The sequence below is a fragment of the Euleptes europaea genome, chromosome 15, assembly GCF_029931775.1.
Source record: "Euleptes europaea isolate rEulEur1 chromosome 15, rEulEur1.hap1, whole genome shotgun sequence".
Taxonomy (NCBI): domain Eukaryota; kingdom Metazoa; phylum Chordata; class Lepidosauria; order Squamata; family Sphaerodactylidae; genus Euleptes; species Euleptes europaea.
In genome coordinates this window covers 52,785,273-52,802,553 of record NC_079326.1, presented here as the reverse complement: position 1 = coordinate 52,802,553, position 17,281 = coordinate 52,785,273, and the positions used below count along the sequence as shown (strand labels likewise).

Below are 17,281 nucleotides of genomic sequence, written 5' to 3'. Positions count from 1 at the left end.
ACAGCATACATACAATAAAACCATAAAAATACATTACATCTACATTAAAATTCTAAAAATACGAACAAGTTAAAATGTGTTTGGATTGTGGTTTTAGTTTATCAACCTGTAGCAGTTGCCATTTGTGCTTTCTTTTAATACAAATTTTTATTGTTTTTCATTGTTTTTAATGTAGACATTAGCCCCTTAAAATAAACAATTTCTATGCTTAATTAAGTCTTTTTCCACTCAGCCTTTGGGTAGCCAGCTTTGGTTTTTAGGTTGGGTCTTTCCTTCCCTTTTTTATATATAAAACCACACACCCTCTTTCTGTAAAGCATTTGCTTTATCGCAGTGTGCCTGGTTCAGAATTCACTGATGGATTCATACGTTAATAACAGCACAGTTTCTGCCAAAACATAGTAGTTGCAGGGTTATGGTGATATGGTTGCATGCATTTGGAAGCCACCGTAATAGGTCTTACTTTAGCTGGCGTTCTCATCAGATAAAATTCAGTCCTTGATTTCACCAGAGCTCCGAATCAATGTTTCCTTTGCACACCCAAATGCTCATCCAATTTGTCAGATATGTAGATTCCCAAACACAGGGAACAAAAGAGACACATTCAGCAGTTCAGGGGTTTGGGATGATTAATTTCTGGAAATATCATGCTGTGTCTGACCTCATATGTGAAACAACGGTGTGCATGGATATGTGCATGTGTTGTAATAGATCTGCCAGTTTCCAATATGGGCACAAAAACTGCATAGGAATCCCAGGCAATCTCATGGTGGACTTTTCCAAGGAGCGTTCTGGAGAAAATATCCTTGAAGGGAAAATCCTAGAATTGAGGTTTTAATTATTCGTATAGTATTTATTATTTTAATTGTGATAATTTTATGCTGTTAGCTGCCCTGAGCCCTGCTTTTGTCGGGAAGGGCGGGATAAAAATATAATAAATAAGTAAATAAATAAATAGTTACATCACGTCTGCAAAGTCCAATTCACAGGATGCGGTGGAAAGTTTCATCTGTCAGTTTCAGGCGTCTGTCCCTAGCATCCCATAAGAAAACTCATCCCAGACAGGTAGCTCTGAAGCAGTAATACTTTATTAGGAGCAAAAAGACAGAATAAAGGACTAACTGCCTACAGGCAAGCGAGGCTAGTAATGGGGAACACAGGCAGGTTACATGCTTAAGACACTGCGGACTGAAAAGGTAAACATTGCTAGGCAACCCCGAGATAAGTGGTTCCCAGGAAGACAGACTAAACATTACCACAGCTGCAGAAAACAGGATGAGCAAAACTGTACACAGACATTCATAGGCATGAGAACCAAGGACTTGATGTGTGGCCAGAACCTGGTCTGACTCATATCAAGAGCCTTTGCTCCAGCAAAAAAGGCAAAGGCCTGACACCATCAAGTTGCAGCTAACTTATGGTGAACCCGTAGGGTTTCCAAGGCAAGAGATGAACAGAGGTGGTTTACTATTGGCTGCCTCTGTGTAGTGACGCTGGAATTCCTTGGTGGTCCCCCATGCAAGTATTAACCAGGGCTGACCCTGTTTAGCTTCTGAGGTCTGATGAGATTGGGCTAGCCTGGGCCCATGTATGGTGGTAGAAAGTGCTGTCAAGGCACAACCAACTTATGGCTACCCTGTACGGTTTTCAAGACAAGAGATGAACAGAGGTGGTTTGCCATTGCCCGCATCTGTGTGGCAACCCTGGCCTTCCTCGGTGGTCTCCCATCCAAGTACTAACCAAGGCCGACCCTGCTCAGCTTCTGAGATCTGCCAAGATTAGGCTAGCCTGGGCCGTCCAGGTCGGGACTCACATGACATAGTGGCCTTCATTTCTTCGGTTTCTTGATTACATCTCCTGTTTCACTGAAAAGCTCCCAGCACTTCATGGTAAAAGTGTAGAACAGTCATAAAACCTAAATAGCTCTGTTATTTGGCCTGTTGGTACCTGTCCCAGCAACCAAATTCAAAATCGCTGTGATGTTGTCCTAACCAGGGTCAAATGCCCCAGCTCCTTCTTTCCAAACTGGCTTTTGCATACAAACCCAGGCCCTCTTTCTCTCTCTCTATTTGTCGATGGTCTGAGTAGTCTGCCTCGTTAATGGCGCATGATGGCATCCCCTCTTTGCTCCGAGTCCTGTCTCTTCTGCAATGCCTCCTCTCCTCCTTTGGTTTGTTCAGTAGCATGGGTAAGATGCTTCCGTCGCAATGTAGCATGTGGCCGCTCGAGATGTCCTCCTTTGTCAGACTCGTCCCTCGGCATCCCTGTGTCTCAGTCAGCTTGTTGCGGGGTTCCTGATGGGGCCAAACGCCTAACGCCGCCTACTGTTGTGTTCCAGGAGACAGGTTGAGTGGGAGCCCACCAGCAATTTGATTGAAGGGGTTTGTTTGACACTTCAGAGGCAGCCAGTCATATCCTTCCTGCCTCATCTTAGGTCACTGATCAATGTCTGTGTCAATCTGGTGAGTACTCAAATTGCAATCTCCTGAACATCCTCTAAGCGTCTCTCTGCTGTACAAACATCCCCCCGCCCGCCATATTGAATTCCTGTTTCTTATCCTCCAGAAACAGGTTTCCCAAGTGACCCTAAAAAATAGCTGAGTCTATATTCAAAGTGGTGCGTGGGGAGAGAATGAGAGAGAAGTCTTGTTGTCTGGTTGGGTTTTTTTGCTACTTTCCAGGTACCATTTTGAAAATCCACTCACGCCTGTTGCGCCGAGAGTTGAGGGCTGCAAGTTGGAGAGTGGGGTGGTGGATACCGCACACGTAGGGTTGCCAACCTCCAGGTGGAGCCTGGAGATCTTCCAGAGTTCAAACGGCTCTTCAGGCCAGCAGAGAACAGTTCCCTTGGAGAAAGTGGCAGCTTCAGAGGGTGGGGCTCTACGGCATTATACCCTGCTGAGGTCCCTCCCCTCTACAAAACCTGCCCTCCCCAGGCTTCATCCCCCCCTCAAAATCTCCAGGAATTTCCTAACCCGGAGTTGGCAACTCTATGTACACACCTAGAAGGGGGTGGGGCAAGCCGTTTCAAGTTCTGGGGGGGGAAACTTTTTTTACTGCTCTGCAAAAGAGCTTTGATAATTGACTAATTAGAGCGATTGCTGAGTAAATTTGCTCTGTTGTCAGTAATGTCCACAGTCTTACCGTAGTTCCTGGTTTTCTTGTACAATGTTCAGATCCTTCTATTCCCGTAACAATATGTGGGTCTGTTGCTTCCATCGCTGGGAACTGCTCGAGCCTGGCTGCAGTCGTGGTAGTTTCAGATTAGCGTTGCCAAAGTGGTATTTCATTGATTCAAATAGACCCTCCGGAAGTCCAGCCTGATTGCATAGTGGTTTCGCTTAATTCATTTAAATTCTTGGCAAAAACATTTGGACCGTTTATCTGGTTGATACTGGTATGCACACCTTGTATGGAAGGCTAACACAGCCCAGAGAAGAACAAGCAGAAAGTATTCCATGGTGGTGGGCTCTTTAATTTTATAATTTTTATATAATATATTGGGCAAAGTCAAATTGGAATATATCCATACATACATACCTGGGTTTTTATAATTCTGCTTCAATACTGTGATACATGTTGTATTTTGTATTGGTGTGCATTATAAAGGATATTATTAGACCACTGATGAAGGGCAGGGAGCCAAAACGCATTTGGATTGTGGTTTTAGTTTATCAACCTGTATTAGTTGCCATTTGTGCTTTCTTTTAATATAATATTTTAATGTTTTAATATAGATATCAGTGCCTTAAAATAAATATATTTCTATACATAATTGAGTCTTTTTCCACCCAACCTTTGGGTTCCCAGCTTTGGTTTTAGGTTGGGTCTTTCCTTCCCCCTTTTGTTATTTTGTTGGTTGGCGACCCTACTCTACCTCCTGTGGCAGACATTTTGTAGTTGTCCCCACCAACCTGTGTCAGAATTCAAAATGTGCCCACAGGTGCAAAAAAGGTTGGGGACCCCGCTTTACAGATTTAATGTTTAAAATCCAATTCTAAACCCTTCCTTCCCTCATATGTCCAGGTCCATTGCCCCCCCGCACTGAGATTTGAGATTTGTAATACATTGCATGACGTTGTAACAACTAGCCCAACCATACCATCATCGTTTCCTGCATAGGAAACTGGGTGTCGAAGTGAGATTCTTAGAATGACAGCGCAGAGTGGTAAGCTGCAGTATTGCAGTCCAAGCTCTGCTCACGACCTGAGTTCGATCCCAACTGAAGTCGGTTTCAGGTAGTCGGCTCAAGGTGGACTCAGCCTTCCATCCTTCCGAGGTCGGTAAAATGAGTACCCAGCTTGCTGGGGGTAAAGGGGAGATGACTGGGGAAGGCTATGGCAAACCTCCCAGTAAAACAAAGTTTGTCTAGTAAACGTTGGGATGTGACGTCACCCCATGGGTCAGTAATGACCCGGTGCTTGCACAGGGGACTACCTTTACCTTTTAAAGGTTTCATTATGTTTTAGAATACTTTAAAATATGTTCGATTGTTTTATATATATTTTAAGTAAATGTTATGCATATTTAACAGTGTTGGTAGCCACCCTGAACCCAGTTTGGCCGGGGGAGGGCGGGATGGGGTGTAAGTAAAACATCATCATCATCATCATCATCATCATCATCATTATTAAAAATAGCTGAGCAGCCAGAAGAATCTGAACATTGTATGAAACCCAGCCTAGGGCAGACTCAGGACATTACTTCGAGAAAAGAGGAAAGAAAAGGGGGTGACTTAAAAGCCAACAAGAAACCCTGTGATTTCCAGACATTGTTTCCACAGCGTATACTAGCTACATGGCATACCCTCCAACCCCACCCGTTCCACCAATGCAGTGCTAGTTGTTCTGGACTAGTACTGGGTACATTCGTCAATGTACTGCTTCCCCTGTGCCTCCTCTCCAATCCTTCTGGTCAACCCTGTAGCAGTCCCTTTCCCCCCATCCTTACCTCCTGCTAGAACTGCTCCTTTTCCTTCCTGGCCCCAGCTACCGCAAGGCCTTGTGGGGGGCTCAGCTCCCAGAGCAACCCCGGTCTTGCGCTACCTGAACTGTGTCCCCCGTTGCCCTCGGAGGGTATGGCATGGATGGAACGTCAAGAGCCGGTCCTGGTGATGTGCTGTGTTTGTATTACAGGTGATGGGAGTGGTGGGACCTTCCAGTGTGGCCGATGGATTACCCCTTCTTCATCTCAGCCCTTATCTCTCGCCACCTCTGCCCTTCAGCACAGCTGTTGTCCGGCTTGTAGCATTGCAGATTCAGGTGTGACCGCCTTGCCTGCTCAACAGGCTTAACTTCTCTTTGGTTTTCTGCGAAAGCTGGGCAAAAACTGTGAAACAAACCGTAAACGTTCCCACAACTACGTTAAAATTCCGGAACATCCGCGTTGTCCAGATCTTCGGTGGGTGTCGGTTTAGAACAGCCCCGCTGAAATCGCAGTGGAACTGTGTTGGGTTTAACCTACCGAAGAGCTGACACAACAGATCATTAATTATTTCCGAGAAGCTTAGGGAACAACCCGAAGCAGGTCTACTGAGAAGTAAGTCCCGTTATATTCAGTGGGGCTTACTCTCAGGAAAGCGTTCTTGGGATTGCAGTCTTAGAGCTGTAGACCATTGTGGTGATTTAGAATATGAGAATTGTGGCAAAACCACAGGACACCTGGGGGTCGCATAAACAAGTTTTAGAGCTTCACAAAACCCACCCGATCTGAAGTGACTATATGTGTTGGCATCAATAGTTAACCTTCTATTCTACCAACCTGAGGGATCAATTATTTTTCCCTTCCATCTGAAATTCGGTGTAGTTCCGAACCTTGCAGACAAACAGCTGAGGGTTCAACAAGAGATGGCTTTATCAGTTTTGTATCTCAGGGTTTCTAGAAGTTGACAGAAGGAATCCCATTTAAAAAAACCCAACAAACTCCTACTTAATGGTGTAAATTATTATTATATAGCTGTATCCAATGACTTTTTGGTGCTGCAGGGAACCTGGAAATAGGATTGGTGCCAAGTGAACCAGGTAATGGGTGGAGAGATCACATGACCTGTAAATGCACACCTTGGTTGGTTTCTGTACTGTTTATCAAATAACATCTTTTATGATCCTGAATGAATGAAATACAGTACTCGTGTGAATTCACGCATTCCGTTGCTGCTACTTAGAAAGATATCAGGTGTGTAACTTTGGACTTTTGTGCATTCCATATGTCTTGCGCTTTGAAGGCATCGGATTTGAGAGACCCCCCCCCCCCAAAGACCCTTGAGCAATTCCATTTTCTCCCAAATTTGGTACTTGTATCTGCATCAAGATACTGTGCTTCTGGACGAGGAGCCTGTAGGGTGGTGCAAAACTTCTCTAGTCCGACAAATGAAAGCGAAAGATAGGAAGACGAAACGGACTAGAACTTTCTAAAGCTGCCTGAGGGATTGTGATGGGAGGAGGATATAAAGAACCAACACCACGTATTTGGAGGTGTCCTGGTTGAACAAACTCATCAATATCTGCTTGGGGATACCTAATACTTTGAGGGTGGATGATTGCGCCCTAAAAAAATAAGAGGCAGTCACATATTTTCAAATTCCACAGGAAAAGCTGGGTTACTTTATAATGGCAAAAACATGTTTATGTATATATTCACACATCTTTTTTGTTTTTACCATCAAGAGTTGCAGCATATATTTTGGAGATCCAAGACTCTATAGCCATTGGATTTTTTTTAAAGTCATATATTCATGTGGAAATTCTTAGTGCCTCAAAAAGGCAGGGGAAAACCCCGTTTTTATAGCAGTGTTGGTAATAGCCTGTATCCTACCCTTCTGTTAATCAAGGTTGGAAACCTTCCTCTAGCCTAAGGAGCTTTGGTGGTGGTGGAAAGTGCTGTCAGGTCTTATGGACACCAGGTAGGGTGATTTGCCATTGCCTGCTTACACATAGCAACTCTCAACTTCCTTGGAGGTCTCCCATCCCAGTGCTAACCAGGGCAGCTTAGCAGCCAAGATCTGACGAGACCGAACTAGCCTGGGCCATCCAGGTCGGGGCCAGCTCAGTTTTGGTGGTGGAAAGTGCCGTCAAGTTGTAGCCAACTTATGGCAGACCCAAAGGGTTTTTAAGTCATCTAGAGGTGGTTTGCCATTGCCTGCCTCTGTGTAGCAACCCTGGACTTCCTTGGTGATCTCCCATCAAAGTAATAACCAGGGTTGACCCTGCTTAGCTTCTGAGATCTGATGAGACTGGGCTAGCCTCCAACGTAAGGGGCTCTTTGCCAGAAGATGAGCCGTTTAAGTCAGAGGACAACTTCTTAGGTGGAAGAAAGCTTCAGGCTTACGTTGAGAGAAGTGGGAGGAAACAGGCCAGTAACTGTCAGCCTGCCTTTTTACGAGTCAAGTTGTTTTGAGGTCTGTTTGATTCCACATATAAACATTAAATAAATGCAACGCATACCTGGGCACTCAAGAGTCGAATGTGCCTCCCCGTTTTGGAGGAATGCAAAGAGTTCGTAATCACAAAAGTAGCTCTTTTCGTGCATTTTTTATTCTTTCAGATACTTTATTTTAGGTGCTGACCTTGCTAACATTGGTATGCATAGGTAGTTTATCAATGCACTCAAGATCAAATGAGATGTAAATGGGACATCAATCTTGGACACTGGGCCTCCTGATTGTGTTGACGCTAGACTTTGCCTTTGCATAGGATTATCCAGCTTGAGACGGGTATATTAAAGAGATGGTCTTGTAAGGAGTCTGTGGATCCCTTTTCCTTTATAGTTATTCCCCCATCCCTTATAACCTTCCTGTAAAATGATTTAATTATTTCTTATTATCACTGCACAGGCTTTGAAAGAAGATTTCCCTTTAAGCCACGTGATCTCCCCATTCACCAATCAGGAAAGAAGGGAAGGAATGCTTTTAAACCTACTGATTCCATTTGTGCTCACAGTAGGATCAGGAAGCAAAGGTCTGATCAATTTAAATGAAAGATTCCTCTGTGTTTTTTCTCCCCTCCTTCCCCCTCTGCAACAATGAGTGTTTGTGCTTCCTTTCACGTCTGTGTTTCTCTCTCTATGGATGTCCTTTCCATGGTGTGTTGTGTATGGGGCTTGTTAGGGACATGCGCAAGGAAGGAGGTTAGGTGTTGCGGTTTCCTTCTCCTGTGGCAGATGCGTTTTCCGAATGCTCTGTTTGATGGAGCAGCACCTCTTTTTGGCTGTTTGAACCATGACCGATCGTGCCGGACAAAGCCTGGATTCAGAAAGGGGAAGCAAGCCAGAGAACCCCATGGCTTCTGTCCGCTTGATCCTGTGCCACTCATGTGGCTCAAACACTCCTTTTTTTAATACTCTGTTTTCTGCCACAAGGTGGATTCTTTTTCTAAGACTGCAGGCAGGACAATGCTGCTGCAGTCGTCTTGTTTTGTGGGCTTCGTAGAGGCACCTGGTTGGGCCACTGTGTGAACAGACTGCTGGACTTGATGGGCCTTGATCTGATCCAGCAGGGCCTTTCTTATGTTCTTATGTACTTTGTGGCTTAGCCCTGACCAAATGTTTCTGCCACACAGATCTGGAGGAGGGGTAACTGCTCCTGAGTCCTTAGATCAGGGGTGTTAACTCATTTGTTATAAGGGCTGGATACGACATAAATGTCATATCTCTCCAGTATCCGAGGAGCATGCCTATTATATTAGGTGCTGTGGAACACAGGCAAGACAATGCTGCTGCAGTTGTCTTGTTTGTGGGCTTCCTAGAGGCACCTGGTTGGCCACGGTGTGAACAGACTGCTGGACTTGATGGGCCTTGGTCTGATCCAGCATTGCTTTTCTTATGTTCTTATGTCACTTGGTTGGGCTGGGACATGCCTCGCCAGCCCAGATCAGTACTCCGGGGGTGTGTGTGTGGCTGCCTTGGCTGGCTCGCTGGCCGGATAAGTGCTCTCAACGGGCCGGATATGCCCCCCGGGCCGTATGTTTGACACCCTAGCCTTAGATCATCCTGCAGATAGGCTTGCCTTGGGGTTAGCAACCCCAGCTGAAATGCAAGGAGGGCGGGTAAACGTGAGCATGGTCCAGTACAATGTGAACAAGCCCTTTCTAAGATTCAACAGCCAAGAATGACAATGTGGGCTGGGGAGAGTGCAGCTGTTGCCACCGAGTTAAAACTGGGAGCTGCTGATATCACGTTAGCACTACAAAGGCTTTGTGTTTTTGCTTACAGGAGGAGAGAGGGCGGGTGGGGTGCTGGGAATGTCCCTCTTGCCTGCGAGGGGACGGTGCTGTGAGCGGCGCGGCATCTTCTCGGCGCCTTCGGGCCTGAACCAGCCTTTGCCCTTCCCTTTTGTGCCCCCTTAGACAGCCCTTGGCTGGAGCAGCCTGAGGTCCTCCTGCTGCTCCAGACGGTCATCAACATCCTGCTCCCGCCTCGCATCATCAGCACGTCTCGCAGCAAGAACTTCATGCTGGAGAGCTCCCCGGCCCACTGCTCCACGCCCGGCGACGCGGGGAAGGACCTGCGCAAGGAAGGCCTGGCCGAGTCCACCAGCCAGGCGGCCTACTTAGGTGAGCGGAAACAAAAGGAAAGAGAAGCAAAAAAACAAAAGGGGAAGGGGAAGCCACTTCACACATGCATGTGGATGCAGTGAACGGCCTTGACCTGAATGACATCGAGTTTCTGTCGCTTCTCCAAGCTAGGGTTCCCAACCTCCAGGTGGTCTGCCAATTTAAACAGAATAATCCGCTTGGGTAAAGTATATTGGTGTAAAATTACAGGTATGAGTGTACTTATGTTGTAAGTTTTGTTTTAAAGCAACAGGATTAGAATCAGAGAGACTAAAAGAAGTGTCCGTCTAGACATTAGGAAGAATTTTCTAACAGTTATAGCGGTTCCTCAGTGGAACAGGCTTCCTGGGGAGGTGGTAAGTACTTCTTCCCTGGAGGTTTTTAAGCAGAGGCTAGATGGCCATCTGTCAGCAATGCTGATTCTATGACCTTAGGCAGATTGTGAGAGGGAGGGCACCTTGGCCATCTTCTGGGCATGGAGTAGGGGGTCACTGGGAGTGTATGGGGGGAGGTAGTTCAGAATTTCCTGCATTGTGCAGGGGGTTGGACTAGATGACCCTGGTGCTCCCTTCCAACTCTATGATTCTATGGTGAAGATTATCCTGTAAATAGCAAGATAAAAAGCAACAGATTTCTGATGAAGCTGATGCGAAACAAGGATAAAATTGCTGGAAATAAAAAATCAAGGCAGAATGTAGAGTGTGGGTCTCAGATTTGTGCTCATGGACACAACGGCATCTGCTGACACCTTTCCTGGCACCCACAGGTGTTTTCAGAAAGTGGGTGAGGCCAGGTGGGGAATTTCCCTAGAAGGCTTCTGATTGGCCATCGGAGATCTGATTGGCTGTGCAGATTTTTTAAAAGTTGCTTTGGCAGCAGCTGCCACCACAGCCCAAGGCTCTTCACCGCGGGACTGAAAGCGAAATAATCTTAAACAGTGTGTTCATTTTAAAAGGCATCCTGTTAAGTAGAGCTTCTGTCTGAAATGCTGAGGAGTTACTATTAGAGTCACGCACAACCTCACTATTTGATATTATGGGGCCGGGTCCCACCTCTTGGGGCAGCCCACCACCCTGTGACAGAATTCCAAAACCGGCCACAGGCTGAAGAAGATTGGGGACCCCGGATATAGAGGATAAAGTACAGAGAACCAAACTGATGTAGAGCTACATAGATCAGAAACAGAACCGGACTGAGAACAGCAAGACCATTAAACTGCTGCTCCCGCTCCAAAGAGCTAAAAACCAAGGAGGAAAGATTCACAGTATACAGCAGTGGTTCCCAACCTTTTTTTGACCAGGGACCACTAGGACTTTTTTGTTCGGAGCAGGGACCCCAAGGTTCAAAATAAAAATTCCGAGAATTTGAAAACAAACTTTAATCATAACTGTTAGTTAAACATTAAACTTAGAATAATATTTGAATATATATTTTTATAATAGAGAACTTTTAATTGAAAATATTAATTTATTATGGGTTTATAACTTTGTTTCGCAGACCTTAATTTAGTTCTCACGGACCCCTGGGGGTCCACGGACCCCCGGTTGGGAACCAGTGGTATACAGTTAGAAGTATGCATGTGTATATCTTATGTTGTCGAACGTAGATATCTAAAGCATTAATGCTTCTTTTCGTCACTGCACCACACTAATCCTTCTGACGTTTGTCTCACTTGTAGCTCTGAAGGTGATCCTAGTCTGCTTTGAGCGTCAGCTCGGCAGCCAGTGGTACTGGCTGAGCCTGCAGGTCAAAGAGATGGCTTTACGGAAAGTGGGAGGCCTGGCCTTATGGGATTTCCTGGATTTTATTGTCCGCACCCGGATTCCTATCTTTGTCCTTCTGCGACCTTTCATTCAGTGCAAGGTAAATGACCTTCTGATGCTGAATGTCTCGTTGCCTCGTCAAAGGACATTGCTAATCCTGATGGTCCCTCTTGTAGAGAAAAGGATGAGATGACGTTGTGCGGAAACAGAAGTCTTAACAGTCAGAGCGAATTTCTTGAAAACTAAATGGTATTTAGAGCCAGCGTGGTGTAGTGGTTAGGAGCGGTGGACTGTAATCTGGTGAACTGGGTTAGTTTCCCCACTCCTACTCATGAAGCCTGCTGGGTGACCTTGGGCTAGTCACAGTTCTCTCTGAACTCTCTCAGCCCCACTTACCTCAGAGAGCCAGCATGGTGTAGTGGTTAAGAGCGGTGGTTTGGAGCTGTGGACTCTGATCTGGAGAACTGGGTTCGATTCCACCACTCCTCCACATGAGTGGCAGACATTAATCTGGTGAACTGGGTTGGTTTCCCCACCCCTACGCATGAAGCCAGCTGGGTGACCTTGGCCTAGTCACAGCTCTCTCAGCCCCACCTACCTCACAGGGTGTCTGATATGGGGAGAGGAAGGGAAGGCAATTGTAAGTCAGTTTGAGTCTCCCTTAAGTGGTAGAGAAAGTCGGCATATAAAAACCAACTCTTCTTCTTCACAGGGTATCTGTTGTGGGGAGGGGAAGGGAAGGGGGTTGTAAGCTGGTTTCCTTTAAAAAGTAGAGAAAATTGGGGTATAAGACCAACTCTTCTGCTTTTCAATTAATATATTCTATTTATAAATACAAATAAACAGACAAACATATAAGCATTTAACCATTGCAATATTACATAATAGCGGATCTTACTCTATGCAATTACATTTCAATTATTAACTTCTTTGATTTATAATCCTCTATGTTCCCAATATACTTTTGTATCTCATAATGTTTATTCTTAAACAAATATTACTTAATTTTTTTCTTATTCTATTTTATTTCAATTTTATTCTTACATTTTAGCTTTATTTATTTATTTTGATTTGTATCCCACCCTCCCCAGCCACAGCCAGGCTCAGAGCGGGTAACATCATTTAAAATACATCATGAATAATCAATAGTAAAATTAACCATAACTTCTAAATTTAAAACAATGAAGCCCCGATATAGTTTTTAAAACTTCAATTTTTCTTGAAATTCTGAAATTGAGCTGTTATATGTTCAAATTGTGAATGGGAGACCACCAAGGAAGACTTTGCAGAGGTAAGCCATGGCAAACCACCTCTGCTTCTCACTTGCCTCGAAAACCCTATGGGGTAGCCCTAAGTTGGCTGCAACTTGATGGCACTTTACACACATGCCATGAGAGATGGAGATGGGGAATGGAATGGTATAGCCTGATCTTATCAACTCGCAGAAGCTAGGCAGGGTCTGTACTTGGATGGGCGGCCACCAAGGAAGACTCTGCAGAGGAAGGCAGTGTCACACCACCTCTGCTTCTCACTTGCCTTGAAAGCCCCTTGCTGGGGTTGGTTGCAACTCAACAGCAGTTATGTCCATACATAATGAGAGAGGCCAGGATTTGAACTGAGGACCCAAACCATGCTGAGCAGGTGCTCTGCCACTGAGCTATGCACCTTCCTTAAATACTCGGCAAATCATCTGATAATGCTGTTTGTCCTTCACACCCTTTCCCCAGCATGGTGTAGTGTGTAGTGGTTAAGAGCGGTGGTTTGGAGTGGTGGATTCTGATCTAGAGAACCGGGTTTGATTCCCCATTCCTCCACATGAAGCCAGCTGGGTGACATTTGGCTGGTCACATTCTCTCAGCCCCACCTACCTCACAGGGTGTCTGTTCTGGGGAGGGGAAGGGAAGGTGAGTGTATGCCGGTTTGAGTCTCCCTTAAGTGGTAGAGAAAGTTGGCATGTAAAAACCAACTCTTCTTCTTCTTCCCCGCCCTCCCACCAGTTGCTCGCCCAGCCTGCCGAGAATCATGAGGAGATGACTGCGCGCCAGCACATCGCTGACCAGCTGGAACGGCGCTTCATCCCACGCCCTCTGTGCAAGAGCTCCCTTATAGCAGAATTCAACAACGAACTGAAGATCCTCAAGGAAGCTGTACACAGTGGCTCAGGTGAGGACGGGGATAAAGGTTCACTGCGGAGGCAAATCCACATGGCCTTTTTTCGCCACAAATATACCACCCTGTTTCATATACCACCCTGCATCAGCTTCTAGCCAAGACCAGAAGCTTTTGACTGTAAACAAACAATAAAATTGAAAGCATGGATAGATTTTTAGGGTCGTGGCTCAATGGTAGAGCATCTGCGTGGCATGCAGAAGGTCCCAGGTTCAATCTCTGGCATCTCCAGCCAAAAGGATTAGGTGGTAGGTGATTTGAAAGACCTCTAACCGAGACCATGGAGAGCAGCTGCAAGTCTGAGTAGACAATACTGCCCTTGATGGACCAGTGGAGGGAGGGGCTGTGACTCAGTGGAAGAGCCTTAATTTGCATGCAGGTCCCAGGTTCAACCTCTGGCATCTCCAGTGAAAAGTATCAGGTGGTAGGTGATGTGAAAGACCTCTGCCCGAGACCATGTAGAGCTGCTGCCAGTCTGAGTAGACAATACTGACCTTGACGGACCAATGGTCTGATTCAGTATATGGCAGCTTCATGTTTATGTTCTTGCTTATGTTTAGCTATCCTAAATAAGTCTTTGGAAGTAAGTGTCATGTTATTCCACGGGCCTTACTCCCAAGAAAAGGCCCTTAGGATTTCAGACTTCAAGTTTTTATAAAACCTAAAGAAACAGTTTAATTGACTACAGTGAGAGAAATTAATTATATAAAGGCTGCTGTGCCCATAACAATTAGGAGGTGCAGAATGGTTCTTTGCCAGGACATGGAGTAGAGCTATGCCTTTTCTGAGTCATGAGGATATAATGATACGTGCCTCACAAAGGACAGGTTTTTGTAACGTCCCCTACCCTGTGAATGTCACACACTCTATAGAGGGTCATTGATTTTGGGCACCGCAATTTAAGAAGGATGTAGACAAGCTGGAACGTGTTCAGAGGATGGCAACAAAGATGGTGAGGGGTCTGGAGACCACATCTTATGAGGAAAGGTTGAAGGAGCTGGGTATGTTTAGCCGGGAGAGGAGAAGACTGAGAGGAGATATGATAACTATCTTCAAGTACTTGAAGGGCAGTCATATAAGGGGGGGGGGCGAGTTGTTTTCTGTTACTCCAGAAGGTTGGACCAGAACCGACGGGTTGAAATTAAATCAAAAGAGTTTCTGTCTAGACATTAGGAAGAATTCTCTAACAGTTACAGCGGTTCCTCAGTGGAACAGGCTTCATTGGGAGGTGGTGAGCTCTCCTTCCCTGGAGGTTTTGAAGCAGAGGCTAAATGGCTATCTGTGAGCAATGCTGATTCTATGACCTTAGGCAGATCGGGAGAGGGAGGGCACCTTGGCTATCTTCTGGGCATGAAGTGTGGGTCACTGGGGGTGTGGGGAGGAGGTAGTTCAGAATTTCCTGCATTGTGCAGGGGGTTGGACTAGATGACCCTGGTGGTCCCTTCTAACTCTATGATTCTATGATGTCACACGACCTTTCCGCTCATCCTTTGGGGAAGGAGCGCTTACCACCTCCCGAGGAAGAAGATTGTTCCTCGCTAGATTCGTCCATTCTCGTTCATGTAACAGGGCAGTTAACGTCGTTGCATTCACCCCCCTCCCCGATCTGTGCAGCCTATCAAGGGAAGACCTCCATCAGCACCGTGGGCACCTCCACCTCAGCGTACCGGCTGAGCCTGGCCACCATGTCCCGCTCCAACACCGGCACTGGAACGGTCTGGGAACAAGATAGCGAGCCTTCCCAACAGGCCTCCCAGGATACTCTGAGCCGGACAGACGAGGAGGACGAAGAGAGTAAGTACTCACCCCTGCGAGGGCCCATTTATTTATTTCGTCAAACTTATAACCCGCTCTACCCCAGCATGCCAGGCTCAGAGCGGATCACATAATCTATAAAATATACAGTACAATAATAAAATCAGATACAGCAATACATCAAAACAGCTCTGAATGGATTAAAATCACAAATTCTAATTCCTAATGGCACTTGGAATTGCAGGATACGGCCAAAGTATGGCCTGCAGGTAGTTGTTATTCTGCAGTTCTTATTCCCAGTCCCGTAACAGCAGAGAGTTGGCGCGGGTCTGGCATTCAGAGGGCTGGATCCGGCCCCCAGGCCTTACGTTTGACAGCCCTGGTTTAAGGCAAGGCAGCCATGAATAGGGTTGCCAACCTCCAGGTACTAGCTGGAGATCTCCCGCTATTACAACTGATCTCCAGCTGATAGAGATCAGTTCATCTGGAGACAATGGCCACTTTGGCAATTGGTCTCTATGGCATTGAAGTCTCTCCACTCCCCAAACCACGCCCTCCACAGGCCCCGCCCCAAAAACCTCCCACCAGTGGCAAAGAGGGACCTGGCAACCCTACCCATGAAGTGTCTAGTCACAAGTAGTGATGCCCAGAGAACGTGCCAAGGGACTCATCATCACTCGACTTCCTGATTTCTCCTGTGCTCCGCATTCCTTGCAGATGACTCGGTGAGCATGCCCAGTGTGGTAAGTGAACAAGACGCATACCTTATGGGTTCCATTGGGAGGAGACGATTCTCCAGCCATCTCTCCGGCATGTCTGCGCCTCAGCCTGAGGTGGGCATGTTACCCAGCCAAAGGTAACCACATGAGTTATTTTTGCATCTCCTGATATATGCCTCCCAAGAACTGAAATGCCAAAGGTATAATGTAGTCCATAATTCGTAGATTAGAGTGGGTCACCACATGCTCTGATTAAACATGGACTGATGGGGAGTGGTCGTGTCTCTGTGCAAGCAACCTCACTGATGGGTGATAGCAGCTCTCAATCTACCTACTAGAAACTTCTCTATTGTTTTTTAAAAAACGCAGATTTCACACCTCCTAGTAGGCAATTTAGACAGAAGTTATTGCTCTCATTAAAAAAAGTTATTTGCCACAGCATGATCTGAAGGTATAGCTTATGCTGAATCTCAGCCACGAATAAAAGTCTTGTCAAATGCAAAACTGAAATAAAACCATGTACACAGTTAGATTGGAGATAGGATCTATGAATGGTGGAAGGCTGGACTCCATGTTACTTGATTTCTGGTTCCACCCTATGTCTGTCCTGGATTTCATCAAATCATAGAATCATATAGTTGGAAGGGACCACCAAAGTCATCTAGTCTAACCCCCTGCACAATGCAGGAAATGCACAACTACCCCCCCCACACACACCCAGTGACCCCCACTCCATGCCCAGAAGATGGTCAAGATGCCCTTCTCATGATCTGCCTAAGGTCGTAGAATCAGCATTGCTGACAGGTGGCCATCTAGCCTCTGCTAAAAAACCTCCAGGAATGAGAGCTCACCACCTCCTGAGGAAGCCTGTAGGGGGTCACTGGGTGTGTGTGTGTGGGTGGGGAGGTAGTTGTGAATTTCCTGCATTGTGCAGGGGGTTGGACTAGATGACCCTGGTGGTCCCTTCCAATTCTATGATTCTATTATTCTAAATCAGCTTTCATGCACCTAAGAACTAGGTTTCAAAGATTGCTGGGAGCGCTGGACACCGAATGCCCAGCATACATCTGGTTTGACCAGACCCAGGGTAGACATGGAAAAAGTGTAACATGTAGTTAGGCTCTGTATCACCTCTGTACAATGGCAAACCACCTCTGTTCGTCTCTTGCCCTGACCTGGATGGCACAGGCTAGCCTGATCACATCAGATCTTGGAAACTAAGTAGGGTCATCCTTGGTTAGTACTTGGATGGGAGACCACCAAAGAAGTCTAGGGTTGCTACGCAGAGGCAGGCAATAGCAAACCACCTCTGTTCATCTCTTGCCTG

The 17,281-nt window shown here is 46.2% G+C and overlaps 1 protein-coding gene across 1 annotated transcript in view; it reads left to right on the top strand.

Moving 5' to 3' along the window:
* The window catches only part of UNC80 (unc-80 homolog, NALCN channel complex subunit), a 142,662-nt gene that overhangs the window by 112,825 nt on the left and 12,556 nt on the right, over positions 1-17,281 (top strand). Inside the window, exons 53-60 of the mRNA XM_056861558.1 lie at positions 2,339-2,462; positions 5,136-5,261; positions 7,832-7,955; positions 9,342-9,548; positions 11,227-11,411; positions 13,309-13,474; positions 15,095-15,274; positions 15,953-16,091. Coding sequence (XP_056717536.1) covers positions 2,339-2,462; positions 5,136-5,261; positions 7,832-7,955; positions 9,342-9,548; positions 11,227-11,411; positions 13,309-13,474; positions 15,095-15,274; positions 15,953-16,091 — 1,251 coding nt within the window. The remainder of the gene's footprint in view (positions 1-2,338; positions 2,463-5,135; positions 5,262-7,831; positions 7,956-9,341; positions 9,549-11,226; positions 11,412-13,308; positions 13,475-15,094; positions 15,275-15,952; positions 16,092-17,281) is intronic.